At 38.1% G+C, this 15,918-nt stretch overlaps 1 protein-coding gene across 4 annotated transcripts in view; it reads left to right on the plus strand.

Annotated features, from left to right (window-relative positions):
* LOC121318904 (glutamate receptor 3) overlaps positions 1–15,221 on the plus strand; it is an 82,590-nt gene extending 67,369 nt beyond the window's left edge. Inside the window, exons 13-16 of one of the 4 annotated variants that reach the window (XM_041256095.1) lie at positions 5,882–6,129; positions 10,905–11,019; positions 12,666–12,913; positions 13,736–15,221. In XM_041256095.1, coding sequence (XP_041112029.1) covers positions 5,882–6,129; positions 10,905–11,019; positions 12,666–12,911 — 609 coding nt within the window. In that variant the 3' untranslated portion in view covers positions 12,912–12,913; positions 13,736–15,221. Of the gene's footprint in view, positions 1–5,881; positions 6,130–6,878; positions 6,994–10,904; positions 11,207–12,665; positions 12,914–13,735 lie in introns of those variants that run through there. The other 3 variants (XM_041256094.1, XM_041256097.1, XM_041256096.1) reach the window with 3 other exon arrangements.
* Positions 15,222–15,918: the final 697 nt, after the last annotated feature.

A 15,918-nucleotide genomic window follows, 5' to 3' on the forward strand; every position in this document is an offset into this window, starting at 1 on the left:
TGCCAGCTCAATCATGTTAGCCTGAGCTCAAGGTGAAGCAGAAATGTGCGCATTAAGATCATTTCAATTCATTTGATATGTAGCTATAGTAACATTGTGATGGGGTGAAAAACCAGTGTTTTATTTGATTTCTGTTAAACAAAAATACTCAATAGCATTTCTAGTTTAACGGATGCCTGCTTCCTGCTATTCTGCCTGATCGCATTAGTCAGTCCCTTACATTGGCATAACAGTGTACCCGTTTACTAGCAGGAGTATTAGCCATTTCCAGAAGCTTTTTCAAATTCTATTTTCTGAATTCTAGAACTGTATTAATGCTATCACTTCTATCACTTTGAATTAAAATGTGGATTCTTGGATGCAGCCTTAGAAATAAAAACAAGAATCATATAATTTGCATTGTTATGTTTCAATACTACAGCTTGTTCATTGATAATAATAATACCTGGAATGAAAGACAACTGACATGCAGGCTGCTAAATCCTGTACATCTGAGGCTGGTTTCACAGACCCCAGTTAGCACCAATCTTGGACCTGTTTAATTAAAACAATATATAAAGTAATCCAAGATTAGTGCTAACAAAGGTCTGTGAAACCAGCCTGCAAAGACTTGAAACTTTGATTCAGACCTGAGAGGATACCTGCTCCAGTGTCTTTCCCCAGTATCGTCCTCATCAATGCAAAACCTTTTTGGCAGTAATTCTGATCTTTATTTCCTGGACTGCACAGTTTTACACTTTGGGGATTCTGTAAAACAACACTGCCCATAAAATCCAGAATGCTTCATGCATTTGACTCCAGACAATTTATTATAAAAGGGAGTAAATTGTGGGCAGTGAATACATTCTTCTTTTATGGTGCTCGCTTGTCATAAAGTATTACAATAACTCTGAGTTGCTGCCTTCACGAGCAGTAACACCCAGTGGAGCGTGTTGAAAAGGAATCTAAAGTTCTGCTAGTAACAATGGAATTCCAAATGAACCAACAGCTCAGTTTCTTTATTTCATGTTGAATATGATTTAGCCGTTGATTACATTCAACCTCCGTGATAGCCTTATCCCTGTTCATAAAGAATTCACAGTAGGTCCGTGTGTGTGTGCGTGGAATGTATTGTTATCAGGTTTTCTTTAATGAGGCTGTATTTGACCCAGCCTACATCAGGGTCTGCTCAAAGGGGTCAAGTCTGTGATATTTAAAGCACCAGCCTGACAAGTATAGGCTCCTGAAATGGCATTCTTGAATGGAAGCAATTTGTATTGTGTGAAAGACCTCAAAACGTTGACCTGGAGAAAAGTCTTAGAAACCTATCCTTTATCTCAGAAGTGTTCTAGGTTAGCTAAACTTAGATTGTAGCAAGGGTATAAAAATACCATCCATTAAGTGCCAGTCTGTCTCTTTCTTGAAAACTAATTTAAGCAACCTTTACGAATGCAGCATCAGGCTTATTCACCTAAAAAGCCTATTCCTGTTCTCATGCTAAGTTACTGATTAACAATGGATCGCTTCGCTGAGCCCTTCTGAAAGAAGTCTTGAAATGTAATGTTTCCTTTTACTGCCACATTACACCAAGGATTGCATTATGCACCCAGCTGTATATTTTATTTTTCAAAAAGAGGTTTGTGTTAATTCAGCATTTAAGTAATCTCATTAATACACATTTGACCAAAGTGACTTTAAAAAGTCTTATCATCACATGTTAATCCAGTTTGACTAAACTGAAGTGTCTTAACGCACCCTTATAATTGGTTTCAAGAAAACAGATGCTCACAAACCCAAGACTATTCTACAAATATAGCTCCATGTCAGTGCTGCGTATGTGTTTGTTTTTTACACTTTGCTGAAAGTGTAAATTGCTTTTTTAATTTCTGAGTGCTTGTTTTAATTGGGCTGTTAAGGCGCATGAAATCTGTGAAGAAGATGTGCAAAAAGGTTTACATAATGTTACTGTAGGTAAAAAAATTAGGTCTCATAATTGACTCTTTTAATCGGAATACCCATAAAAGATTAGCTTACTCTTTTAACAGATAGAATGATTACTGTTACTGATTTACAGGGTCTGATGTTTGTAGCTCAGCATTTTCAGCAGCTGGGAGATTATACTCTGTACATACTACCTAAATAATGCTCAGTAAACACCCTTTGACACCATGGAATTGGCGTTCACCTCATTCACTATTGCATTTTTAAAAAGCAGTGTGAAATGTGAATAGGCTATTAGAACCAGGCTTGTGGGAAAATGCACAAATGCCCTGCATGGCCCTGCATGTGATTTAAAATAATGAAGATTACCCCCAGTAGACCTGGTGACTTTTTTTTTCTTTTTCTTTTTGCGCAGAGACCCCAGGGTGTGCAGGAGATATTTGGCTAAATGGCACATTCTGTTCTTTTTCTAGCCTTATTATCTAACCACCTTTAAATGATGATGGCATTTGGGCTTGTGTTTGTTCTGTACCGCAATGCTGCATCTTAATGTTACATGCAGGCTGGTTCTCCTTTCACACACCAGCCTCGGGGTAGCTTGCTTCTTGGGTGCATGTTTTCATGCTGTACAGTAAGTCCTCTTTTGATGCATTACATTGTACTGTTTTAAGTTACCTTACAGTGCTAAACGGTGCATGTGGATTTATTCTATGTAATACAGAAATGCCAGTAAAGAATGGCAGCTACAGTTACATGACTGTAGCCAGACTTTCAAGAACCATCTGGTCCGATCCCCTGTCAGATATCACTGATTTCGTCAGGGTTTAAAGATATCCAGGTGGCTTTGCCAGTGTAGCAGGGTGGAGGCTGGGTGCGAACCACAGGCAAGTGTCTTAACCACAATAACAAAAGAGATGGGCTTGTCTTGGATAAAAACATCTGCCAAATAAATACTACTACTACTACTACTAATAATAATAATAATAATAATAATAATAATAATAATAATAATAATAATAATAATATAATAATAATAATAATTTGTATTTTTGTGGTTTATCAAACTATTCAGTGAATCACTCAATTTGCGTACACTTTATTGAATTTACTACATCTAAAGACAAAAGCAAATCTTCTCCGAGCTTAATCAGCACAAGTTCAAACACCTGCTCTTCAACTGCTTCAGCCGCCAGAATGGTAAATTGGCTCAATTGACTTCAATTACCATCTAGGTGTTTGTACTTTAACTTTCTGCAATGTGCTCTATTTTTTAAATGTATACAAAAATTCAAAGCAATAATTGTATGAATATTTAACAAATGTGGTAACTGGTTAGTATAGCCCTATTGGTAGATCGTTCTTGCATTAACATGTGCGGCCTCTATCTGACTGACACAACAAAACCATGAAATATTAAATACAGGGAATGAGTAAAGGACCCTACTACTGTAAAATACAGTGCTTGTACAATTTCTGTCAACGTGGACGAACCTTAAAATACTGTGAGAACACGGTACACGATTTTTATGAAAAGTACTGTTGTATTAGTTTTCTGAAACCTGCATTTCTTTACATTTACATGATTTGGAACAGTTAATCCAATAACAATATTCCGAAACGTTTCTCTGAAAACCGTTGCACATTTTTTTCCTATGAAAATTACAAGAAGAAATTGTGTGGACATACAGCCACACTAATAAAGAGAACACTCACACACCTGGTAAGCAGGGATAGCGTTATACTTTCACTCTGAGTATTTGGAGAATGTAACATAGCAGAATACAGGGCAAGCCTTAACCATGTCACTGTTTCCAAAAAGGAATAACTAAAAGTAAATCATCATTATCCACAGTAAGGTTCAGAAACATTAATAAAGCAGGCCCCTGTGGACAAGTCACCATCTGCAAGACAGGAGCAAAGACTTCAGCCCAGCTCTGGATCAATAGAGATTAGCCTTGCAGAGTTTGCATTGAGGGAAGATATCTGTTTACGTTGATGTTTTAATTACAAGCTTTTTTCAGATAACAAGTTTTTGCAGACAAACTGTATGGGAGATGAAAATACACGTGACCAAGGAACTTCCACCAGGATTTGAGAAGTGTATCCCGGGATTTGGTATCCTCTAGTTAGAAAAGCCTCTATCTTTCACCTGAATGTTATTTACCTACCTGGTGCACATCATGGCACCCAGATCCGCTGATGAATGTTTCAATACTAAAGCTTTATAAACATGTGATAACAGCCGTTACAATTTTATATGTTTGACTTATGCAGTTCTCTCTAGATTTATAGCGTTATCATGTGAACGTTGCTTTGTGTACAGAGCAGCTAGTTTTACACTGATGAAACTGGAGCGCTAGACACTATAAATCTTCATAGAGCTGCAGTACCCCTAAGTGTAAAGTTTTTAAAGTGATGTGAACAATTAAAATATGTCTGTAGTGATTGTGACAATGTATTTTTTTTTTTTTTTAAACTTTATAATCATATTCTGTTATTCTTTTGTTTTTCTTCATGTGACCCTAACGTGCCTGGCTTATTAAAATAGCATGTGAGAGTAGGCAGGTAAGTGAGTACAATGTAGACAGATGGAGGGATACGCTTTTTCCTTTTCCTCCGCCTGTTTTCAAATCCACTGTCCCTGACTTCTGACGTTTTCCCTGGGATCTATATAGCTAAGTAACTATAGCGGGCTCATTATTCGCACACTGCAATAGCCACCTCTGGGTTGCAAGTGAAAAGGATTCCTGTTTTAACTCATGTATTTGTCATTGTCTCTGTCCAGATGATGTCAATGGGATCCAATGTAAACTCTTCCCAGGCTCCTTAAAGCAGTTGTTCACAGATACAATGTTAGTGGCCTCGCCAGGTCATTTAAAAGCTCGGACTCTGTGAGAGCAGCTGCTCACACATACCTAGTGGGCATGCTGTACTGCTGTCCCCAAGTCAGTTCTTCCCTGTGAGAAAAAGCCAATTAAAAAAAAAAAAAACACAACCCCCCCCCCCCCCCCCCCCCCCACAATTAAGTGCAACTGCAAAGTAACAAGTTTGTTTGGCTTGAGGACAGTTTCAAAGTCTGGGTCCGATTTACGTAACCTAGTCACGGCTGCTGCAGTGTGACAGCGTTAAGAGGAAGGCAGAATCTGCTGATTTCAGTTACATTTAAGATACTAGTATTGATGAATGAAGTCTATAAAGCACTGAGGTGGCACTCATTTTGACTACAGCAATCAATTCCTTAAACCCTTTTTTAAATGGGTGCTGTGTTTCAGACTGTGGTGATCTAAGATATAAGATAGCATGACTGTGAAGGCCATGTTTTTATTTGGCGTGCTCAATGCTACAGGGTAACATTTTCATATCTTGAACGAGCAGAGATATCACAATCATCTGAACCAATATGTGTGTTAAATTATGATGCATTACAAAACTGCTTATCATCCACATTAGTAGAAATACCTTTGTATTTCCCTCAGGACCATGTAGCTTATTCAGTGGTCATTTCAATTGCTCTATCAGAGAGGTTTAACTGTCTTATAAGTGTTTCAGTACTACATTAAACATAACCATGTATCGTTAAAATTCAGATGTTGGCAAAACTCATCCAAGATATCTTAAGCATTAGTGCTGCAGTATGTGACTAGATTTCAAGATATTAATGTACTCATTTGAATTTTTTTTTTTAGTGATTTCTTGAACTATTTGAAGATATTTAACATGCTATTTAAAGATATCTACAAATACTTTGAGATAGCGTGCTAATCACTTAGATTTATATAAAGGAAATATCTTGAAATAAGTTATGATATCTTTATTTTAGTTTGCCAAACATCTGCCTAAGTACAGTGTTTAATATATTTCTTTCTTTCTTTCTTTCTTTCTTTCTTTCTTTCTTTCTTTCTTTCTTTCTTTCTTTTTTCTTTCTTTCTTTCTTTCTCCTCCTCCCTCTTTTCCTATGCAGCGGTCGAAAATAGCCGTTTACGAAAAAATGTGGTCTTACATGAAATCTGCAGAACCCACTGTGTTTGCCAAGACAACACCGGACGGGGTTGCCCGGGTACGAAAGTCGAAGGGAAAGTTCGCCTTTCTTCTCGAATCCACCATGAACGAGTATATTGAGCAGCGGAAGCCCTGTGACACGTTGAAAGTGGGCGGGAACCTCGATTCTAAGGGCTATGGTGTGGCGACCCCCAAAGGCTCAGCATTAAGGTGGGTGGGATAATATAACAATATCATCCATGTTGTTATAGTATTCCACCCACCCTGATGTTTTGTGTTGTCTTTTTTTTTTCTTTCTTGGAGAACATCATGAGGTAATGGTTTTATGTGCTTTACTTTGCCTAAATTTGAAGGCTTTGCTTTTTAAAGAACAAAAAACCTGGTAAATTTTACTTATTTTTTTTCCTCAATGCATCCATTTCTTTCTTTCTTTCTTTCTTTCTTTCTTTCTTTCTTTCTTTCTTTCTTTCTTTCTTTCTTTCCCTCCTTCCTTCCTCCCTTCCCGTCTTCCTTCTTTTTGTCTCTTTTTTTCTTGCCTTCATGTGTGCTGTCCTCTCTGATTGCGTGTTGTCGCTTTCATTTTACAGTTCAATGGTTTTTCAATTTACCTTGTAAAAGCTGAGCTGTCACATGTGACGAATGTTAATTGCATGGTGTTTATTGTTGTTTATTTCTTCTCAAAGACAAGTTCCCCATCCCGCACACTTCAGCTCTGAGCAATGTTATCCTCCATGCCACCTTTCCAATATTTAACACTTTCTTTGCTGTACAAGCGTCTCTTATCTCTCCATATCCGTGAAATTCTTAACCAATTTGTCCTCTCGTGCTCCTTATATTATGATTATTACAATGATTATTATGATTACTATTATGATTATTATTAATCAGCATTCTTATTATACGTTAGATTTCTCACAGACCTGTGCATTTCCTTACAAGCTATGTTTTATCGTTTCAAGAAATGCTGTTAACCTGGCAGTATTAAAACTGAATGAGCAAGGCCTCTTGGACAAATTGAAAAACAAATGGTGGTACGACAAAGGAGAGTGCGGCAGCGGGGGAGGTGACTCCAAGGTCAGCCTCAATGTCACCAGAATCGGGTACCTTAGTGCAGAGTAATCGGCAAGGCTGTCAACACAGACAAAAGAAAAAAAAAACTGGCCAAGCAAGCAAACACCCACTAGTGCAGCAGCACTGATTAACATTGATGTGACTTTACCAGTATCACTAGCAACTGGGATCAAACTCAGGGACCCTTTACTTGCCTGACGGGGGGGGGGGGGGGGGGGGGGGGGGGGAACCAACAGATTTTGTGTTACTGAATTTATGCGTAGCCATTCGGGGAGATAAAAACAAACCAAAGGTTGTCTTCCAGCTGTATTATACAGTATGTGTAACCACATCCATTTACAGAAGGGTACGGAGTTGTTAAGGTCAGATTATGTGAGTTTTTTTACAGTTTGTGACATGCAAGCAGGGTTATGAAACTTTTCTTCAGACACATTTTCAGTTAGTGATGGATTTCAAGGTTAACTTTATACTGCCCTGCAAGGATGAACAGCACTGGTGTTTGGAAAGTTCATTCTGCTTTATGCATTTGGAGGGCAGTCGGTTTTCCAGGAAACCCATGATGATGCAAGTGTGTTCATTTAGGTATTCAGAAGGACACAAGAATAATTCCGTGATCTTCAATGCAAAGGCTCTATCTTCAATGCAAAGGCTCTATCTTACAGGATTGATAGCCACACTGAAATTGAAAAGTTGAGGTTAATTGAAAATACAGTCAGGATTTCTGACCCGATCTCACATAATCATGATTGTATGCTATTTAGACACCATTTCCCTTTTTTTCCTCATTTTGCTCAGCAGTCATATGTTGTATAATTTGGATTTTAACTTAGCATACAGTGCCACTGGGTGGCCAGTGTTTGAATTGCCTTCTTATTCTGCATGACCTTAATGTATGAGTTTCAATAGTTTTGAAAAAGGATTTAGAATATCAGATTAGAAGATGTCTGCAGACGACAGTTTTTTTTTTTTTTTTAAATCAATTTGCAAGTAAAATGCAATTTTGTTTCAGTCTTGAACACAGAACAAGCATCTGTCTTTATTGAAATTTTTTTCAATGAGTCATAAAATAAGACTTAAGGAGCAATTTCATTCCATTTGTAAAATGAAGGATTGACAGTTGGCTGCTGGTTTTGTTGGAGCAGGAAGCATTATTGGAAAACTAAGGCTTTACATCTGCTTTTGCAGTCACAACATTATCACTTGGTTTTGCCCTTTGTGTTGCGCTGAAGATCTTGTTGTTTGCTGGTCTATTATATCATGCAGGTGTACACATACTTCTCAATACAACACAACAGATGCAACTTGCGGTATCAGATTAATTGCAATAAGACCATGAGCCCTACAGCACAGGAAGTCTTCTGCTGCTTCACCACGTGGCTGTTGGAACTTGTTACTGGTCAATCAGATCAATTATGAAAGAAATAGCTTTCAACGGCAATACAGTTACAAATGCACCATTCAAAATGTCTATTAAAAAAAATCCATCATAAGTACTGACACCCATTCATCATTCTTATGATTTTGTATAGCCTGGTTTATTATACAGCTTCTAAATGACATGGCATCCAGTAGCATGTACAGTACATTTTGCATATGCTTTTTTGTGCTATGCTTCTCAGCATATCTGTGACAACTGCTCAGTACTCAAAGGCTGGCTGCTTTTCTCTCAGCTGTAGTCAGCAGTGCCCATAGAGGCGGGTCTTGGAACTTAAATATCAAAACTCAGATTCAAAATGGGGAATGATATATGAAATGATTGGCGTCAATATTTATGGGCCCCACATCTCCAGTCTCAGTCCTCAGAGAGCAACAGGAGGGAGGCTACAACACAGCACACATGCAGCCTGCTCCTCCCAGCCCCTCTCCACAGACATCACCATGCTTACTTGCTGAGGGTACAAGCACAGTCTAGGGGGAGTCCAGATCATCACGAGAGACGACGGGCACGAAAGTGTGTTTAAAAACAAAAGCGCAGGTTTTCCCTGTCATCGACAGCAGCTGTTCCTGTCGACTCAATAGCAAGGCATTTACAACTGCAGCTTTCTAGTGGAGTCAGGGTTCAAGAGATGATCTGAGACGGTGAACTCCAGGCCTTATAATGTATTGAGTTGAGACGAGAAATAAACAGGTATGGTTACATTTTATGAACATCACCCATGAGCCGATCCACCAACAATCCTGGTGCCACTTCCATTACCGTCATTAAAGCACTTGGCTCATCGCTAAAGGAGGAAAGGCTGTTCCCCTGGTTGGTTGGTATAGATATTTCTTCCTTGTTGTAAGAAGGACATAGGTACTATCCTCAAAAATATGCAAAGTTCAGACCTTCTTACCATCAAATTTGCTAAGAGAGACCGACATCATTATGATATTGCTTATGCTGCTTATGTTTCTCGTTTATTCATTGTTTTAAAAAATATAAACCTTTATACTTTTAACTGCATGCTTTAAAATACATTGTATGCAAGGCCCATAGCAAATCATTTTGATTGTGTTTTCTTAGCCGAGAAAAGGGGGAAATAGATGCACAAATGGGATTGAGGTTCTAGGTTTAAACGTTTTTGAAGATCTGCGTAATTAGCTGTAATCAAACAGTGCATCTAGGAAATCCAAACACAGTCATGCAGAATCTTACTGAGATTAATTGTCTATTTGATCGGACTCTTGCTTATTGAAAACCATGCAAATTATTTTAACCAGCAAGCTAAGTAACGTGAACTTTGAAGAAAGAGTACACAAATCTTTGGAGGTAACTTCTCATGCTTGCATTCATCCAGATGGCCTGCTGTTTGCCTCAAGCATGCTACACACACACTTGTACGCTCATAATACTCTGCACAGAATATTTAATGCACGTAGCATTATACTCAGATCTCATAAAGACATTTACCTGGGTTTCTCTGCTTGAATGTGGTGTATACAATATGTTGCATGGAGTGAACAATGCAAATGTTTATAATTTTAAGATGAAAATGAATAAACAGAATCCTAAGAGGAACTGTGATAACATAATGCCTTGCAAACAAAATCCTATAGGCTGGAGTGGTTATTATAGCATCCTCAAAGCAGACTGATTGTGAACTAGCTGGGGAATCTCTTTTTTCAGGAGCAAAGTTTTGTTATGTAAGCCTGTATGTGCCTGAAGCTACTCTGCAGAAGTCTCTGAATGAATGTTTGCTTCTGCAGTACAGAAGCTCTAGCACGGCACCTGTGTTCGCTCCTGAAGGAAGAACGACTATGGGGATTAGTCCTGTGGCTAATTGTTTTTGTTCAACGAACGGGCAGCCTACCCTCCACAAAACTATCCATGTGACTCATAAATCAGTAAGATTCTAACCCAGACGCATCTATGCAAACATACCCCCAGTGTCCCATGATTACCACTCACGTTTTCCTGTGGTATGAAGTGTCCTCAATCCAGGGTAAGCAAGGGGTTTGTTCCAATCTGTGTGTCCTGGAATCTGGATGTGCTCTGTACATGTCTGTAGGCTTCTTTTGTAAGGCAATGGCTACCCTTCAGCTGGCACACTGTCCAGCTGGTTGTTTTCATTTGTCTGTCTGGCAAGAATGGGTTCCTGTTTGATCAAACTTGCTAAGAACTGGTAAAGGGGCAGTAGATACTTTAAGCAGCGTATGAATAATGTTTCAGTGTTCCATTTGATACTTCCTTCCTTCCCTACCTCCTTGTATTCTTTGTAACAGTGTGTGCCGATTACTCAAAGCGATATGGGTAGGCCCTGGCACCTTAGATTAGCTGTGGTATATAAAAGGTAATAGACAGCTTGCCTGCACTCTGTGTTGTTTCATTGGCCAGGATCCCTGCTTTATCGCTTTGTAAAAACTGAAGTAGTTTAAAGATTGAATAACATAAAATAACATAATATAATGTTATTTATGTTATTTCCCACGTGAAGAACTCCTGTAAACCTTGCAGTATTGAAACTCAGTGAACAAGGCATCTTAGACAAGCTGAAAAACAAATGGTGGTACGATAAGGGTGAATGTGGAGCCAAGGACTCTGGAAGTAAGGTCAGTCACTGCAGGTCTTTTGTACTGATTCCAAAATTGCATTTTGACCTATTGTTCATATGCAAAGAACAGCAATATTTAGAAAACATATTTTCGTATTTCTTTTTCATTTTTTTTTGGTTGTTTTTAAATGAAAACAAATTTCAAACACTGTTATTTTTTTAAACAGTTAAAGTATTAAACCATTTTCCCAGTTACGGTACTTATTTACATTGTATTATCCAAAAGATACATTCAAGTTTGTATTTTTATGTACAATAAATAAAAACTGTATTATTATTATTATTATTATTATTATTATTATTATTATTATTATGTCTTATCAGTAGAGGAATAAGTACAGCATGCCTGGGGAATATGTGCATCTCATGTAGAAATTTTATAGCTAATTATTACTGATGCTAATATTTTTATAATCTGGGTATTTAAAGCTTGAGTAGTGTTATATTTGCTCATTCTCATACTTGACATCCACTAACTTTCTGAACCATTATGCTGCTGTCTTTATTTACCAAGTTTGCTATTAAAATCAATTTATTGGCGTTGTTACTTATTTGCATGGACAAGGTTTATTCGATTTTTCAACTTCATGCAGTGTGGTGGACAAACAAAATGTATTATTCTGACAAACTAGTCCAAGCTGACCTGCAAATGCCATGTGAAACGCAATGTGTGTTTGGAAGTTATGTTTGAAATAGTATTTTCTAAATAAATACATTTTGTTTGCACACTATATGATGTTAAATAATGTTATAAACCTAATATTTAACCCTCTGAGTTCAGATAAGCACAGCAGATGAATTTCCAAAATCAATTTCTGGAATAATTACCTGTAGATATATATTCCTTAACTAATTTGACTCTAAAATGACCTGTCGGTCCTCATAGGGTTAAAATGCAAATGGTAAAACTCTTAATAACTTCATTTTCAATAAATAAGTTTGGTAGATAGCAGCAGCAAAATGGTGTAATGAACTTCACTGAGCTTGCTTAGGAGTTGCAGGATTACAGACGTTGAAAAACCAAATAAGATTATTTCTCGGCCTCAGTGCTCAGATAGTCTAGAATATGATTAAACTACCATTTTTAATTTTTTCCTTTTTTTGTTTTTACTTCTTTTTTACTGAGACAGTTTAGTCAGTTTCGACCTGTGAGTTACTGCCTTCCTTTCAGTGGTGTCTCTCAAAAGAGCCACGGATCAGAGTAGATGAAAAATAACACAACGTCCTCTGCATTCACCAAACTATACTCAGCATACTTCAACAGACTATACACTAGCACTGGCCACGTCTGTTCCTCCACTCGAGGATGGCAAGATGGCAGGAGTCCAAGGTTCCAAATGCCAATGAGGAACTTGGCAGTTAGATATTTTCTTCCAGCTGTTCATCCCACTACAAGGATCTACCCTCTAATGACAGCCTTGTCTTGTGGGTGGCTGTAGCAATATTGCATTAGCGTTAGCGTTAGAAGCAGTGCATGGAGAAGGGGTCTGTATTTGGCCTTGACTGGGATTTGAATGGGAGACCTTTCCAGAAGAGACAAAGAGCAGGGTTATTGTTTGAGTGCAGCTTTATTCTTATTAGCTTTTTTTTGCAAGCCCTGCTTCCTGTATGAGACATGCTAACTGTTCTGTTCACCTTTCTTAGGACAAGACAAGCGCACTGAGTTTGAGCAATGTGGCTGGAGTCTTCTATATTCTTGTTGGAGGGCTCGGGCTGGCCATGATGGTAGCTTTGATAGAGTTCTGTTACAAGTCCCGAGCAGAGTCCAAAAGCCTGAAACTTGCAAAGAACACTCAAAACTTTAAACCTGTTCCCCCAACAAACACCCAGAACTTTGCCACCTACCGAGAAGGATACAACGTGTATGGAACAGAGAGTGTTAAAATCTAGTGGTATGAACGAGAATCCACTAACCTCATACTGTGGGTCGTACTGTATATTTCATAATTGACTTATCATTTATATTTTCTATTGCTTTACTTTTTTCAGTTTTTCTGTCGTTTCTTTGTTAGGTGTCAGATGTTTTATGTTTGCTATTTGTTTAATAGTGTCCGTCTGTTTTCTTGAATGGGGTGTGTCAATAACATGCCATTTCTAATTTAATGTGCTCTGTCTCAGTGCTTTCCAGAACACTGTTTCTCTAAATAAAATAAAATAAGCATGCCATTTCATGGAATGTGTAAAAGCCAGAACAAGCCATGCTATTGTGGTTTGCACTTAATTGGTGCTCTTAGCTGTTGGCCCACGGAGAGTGCTGTATTGGCCTTTGCACTCCCGTATGGTGGTGGTGGTGGGGTGCAATTAGCTGGGCATAGCAGCTGTCAGGCGGAGTTTGGTGACATCAGTTGCTTGGGATAGCATGTGAAAAGATCTTCCTGATTGGTAAGTGGGTTGCCGTGGTGAGGCCTACATTCAAAATACAATATAGATAAAAAATAAATATAAAAGGTAACGGACTTGTCATTTAACCAACCCAGGGAAATCCTGAGCAAATCTGGAAGTAGTCTTCCATCTTTCGATAACACTGATGTCAACCCAATCCAGACCCATTTTGTTTCAGCAGGACTCAAGCCAGGACAGAACCGCTGGCAACGGATTAATTGTGATCAATGACAATCATGCCAGCGAGCTTGTTTTGCCTTTTTCCCTTTCCCCTGTTTTGTTGCAATGTGGTGGTGGAGGTTCATTGTCTCTTGTTTTCCTCTACTGAACAGTTGGTGGGCCAGCAGCTGCACAAACGTTAAGGGCGACATCCGTGACTGGGAGCGATGAAGAGAATGGGGGGGGAAAGTGCCCCCCCCCCCCCCCCCCCCCTCCTTTTCCTGGGTGTCAGGCCTGGCACGATAATCGTTGATGAAGCAACTGACTTGTTATTTAAAAGAAGTGAATTCTTCCTTCAGTGCCTTATGGAACATTCACAGAGTGACAACAGCAATGCAACTCCTCACAGCAGTATATTGCTTTGCTTGAAAAATTAAGAAAAAGGGAGAAATAACACATTTTTCTTCAATTGGGAAATCTTACTTTCTGGTTCGGATATTTCAAGAACAAAAGTGATCATTTGCTGCCCCTGCACAATTGGACATGCTATTCAAGTGGACAACTGGAGAATATATTTAAGTTAAGAAGATACGATGGGAGCGGAGGGAGTCTTCTTCCTTGGTTTAAAATCTCCTCATCTTCATGCAGTTTGCTGACTTTAACATCCCTTCGGCAAAGCAAGGCAACATATGGCGTATTACAGAATACTCTAGGTCCAACATTTTTGTTTCACATTACTACGTTCAAAATATAATTTCTGTTGGTGTGAAAGAACAGGACACCAGTCTTGAGGCAGAAGTTGCTTTTAAAATGTATTAACCCAAAGCTAATGTTAAAAAGTGGGGAAAAAATGTTTTATTTAGCCCCAAAGAATTTATGACCTGCTGACCGACTTGTATAGAAATTACAAAACTGTAAGTGTGAAAAAGGTGTGCAACTTTGTTTACATCTAGTAAAGCCAACTGCAAAAGGATGTTTTAGTGCACAGAATTAATTTGGCATGCAAGCAATTTCCAAACTTGATTTTGTGCCAGATAACTACTTAGCTAATATCAAATCTGGGGATTCAAAAGAGCACCTGCATATTAATTACCTCTAATGTCACAGCATATGGTTTTATAGTGTTTATAAGTGTACTCTCCCTGGCAGTCTCGCTGATGAAAGGTCATTTGAATGTACAAGACAAGGGATATATACTGGCAAGAACAAAGCGACATCCAATTCTGAAGCACTTGTTACACCACGTTACAATTTACAGTGTTTGGGATACAGAGAAGTAGAGCTCCAGTTGCCAGCTACCATCGAGTTCAAAACTGAACTTGTGCTAAATTAATTTCTACAAGGACCTGCCAATGCCTTTATAAATTTTTATGTCTTGGCTTAGTTTTTTGTTTTTAAGATGGACATTTCTGAGTCAAGCTGTGTTATTCTTTCAAGTTTTTTTTTTGTTGTGCAAAAATTGGCAAATATTGTAAACATGGGGGGAGGCAAGGAAATGCTATAACATTTCACTCTAGAGATACCACTGTTAATGTGTTTGATTTTCTCTAAGAAAAGTGAGATTCCACTGTCTTTAAGAAATGCCAAGAAAGAATGAAACCGTGCTTTATGAATAGAGCTCAAAAATATAGTGGAAAGATAGTTTTCTATAAACATTTTTTTTTTAAAAGAAGACAAAATTAGAAATAAGTGGAAAGAAATTAATGCAAAGAAAACTGTACACGTGTTCAAAGAAAGTTAGTTTCACGAGAGCAACAGCTTTTCAGATGCGAGTTTGTTTTCGTTTTTTCACACTTTTAAAACTGCATGTACAAAGTGGTGATTGTGTAACAATCCCTGCTACTTACTTACCGCTGAGAGGGTCAGCTGTAGTGACTCCAGGACGTTTTTGTTTTGTTTCTGTAACTGCACTTCAGCGAACAGAAAAATTACCAAGCAACCTAGCGAATATAAAAGCATAAAAAAAAATAATGAAAAAAAAAACAAATAAATAAATAAATAAAACTGCATGTGTGAACATAAATACATGATAAAGCCTCATTCATGAGGTATTGTACAAATAATTTTAATACATTTTGTAAATAAACTGTATAGAAAATGCAGTGTCCTTGTGTTTCTTGCAGAGAGTTCTCTGAATGTGTGTGTGAGTGCACTAATACAGCCTGCTTCTAACAAATGAAACGTGGAGGCAGCCAATGATCAGTGTGGTGGGTCTCGTGTAAACCAACATGGGAACAGATCTATTTGATGTAACAATTACCAGCTTCCCACCAGTCGCATTTGTCTTTAAAGTACATCAGAATGTACTTGGACATTTAGTGGACATTTCATTGCAGTTAGTTTAGATATGAGCGAT

This window comes from Polyodon spathula, chromosome 7 (genome assembly GCF_017654505.1).
Source record: "Polyodon spathula isolate WHYD16114869_AA chromosome 7, ASM1765450v1, whole genome shotgun sequence".
NCBI classification, from domain to species: Eukaryota; Metazoa; Chordata; class Actinopteri; order Acipenseriformes; family Polyodontidae; genus Polyodon; species Polyodon spathula.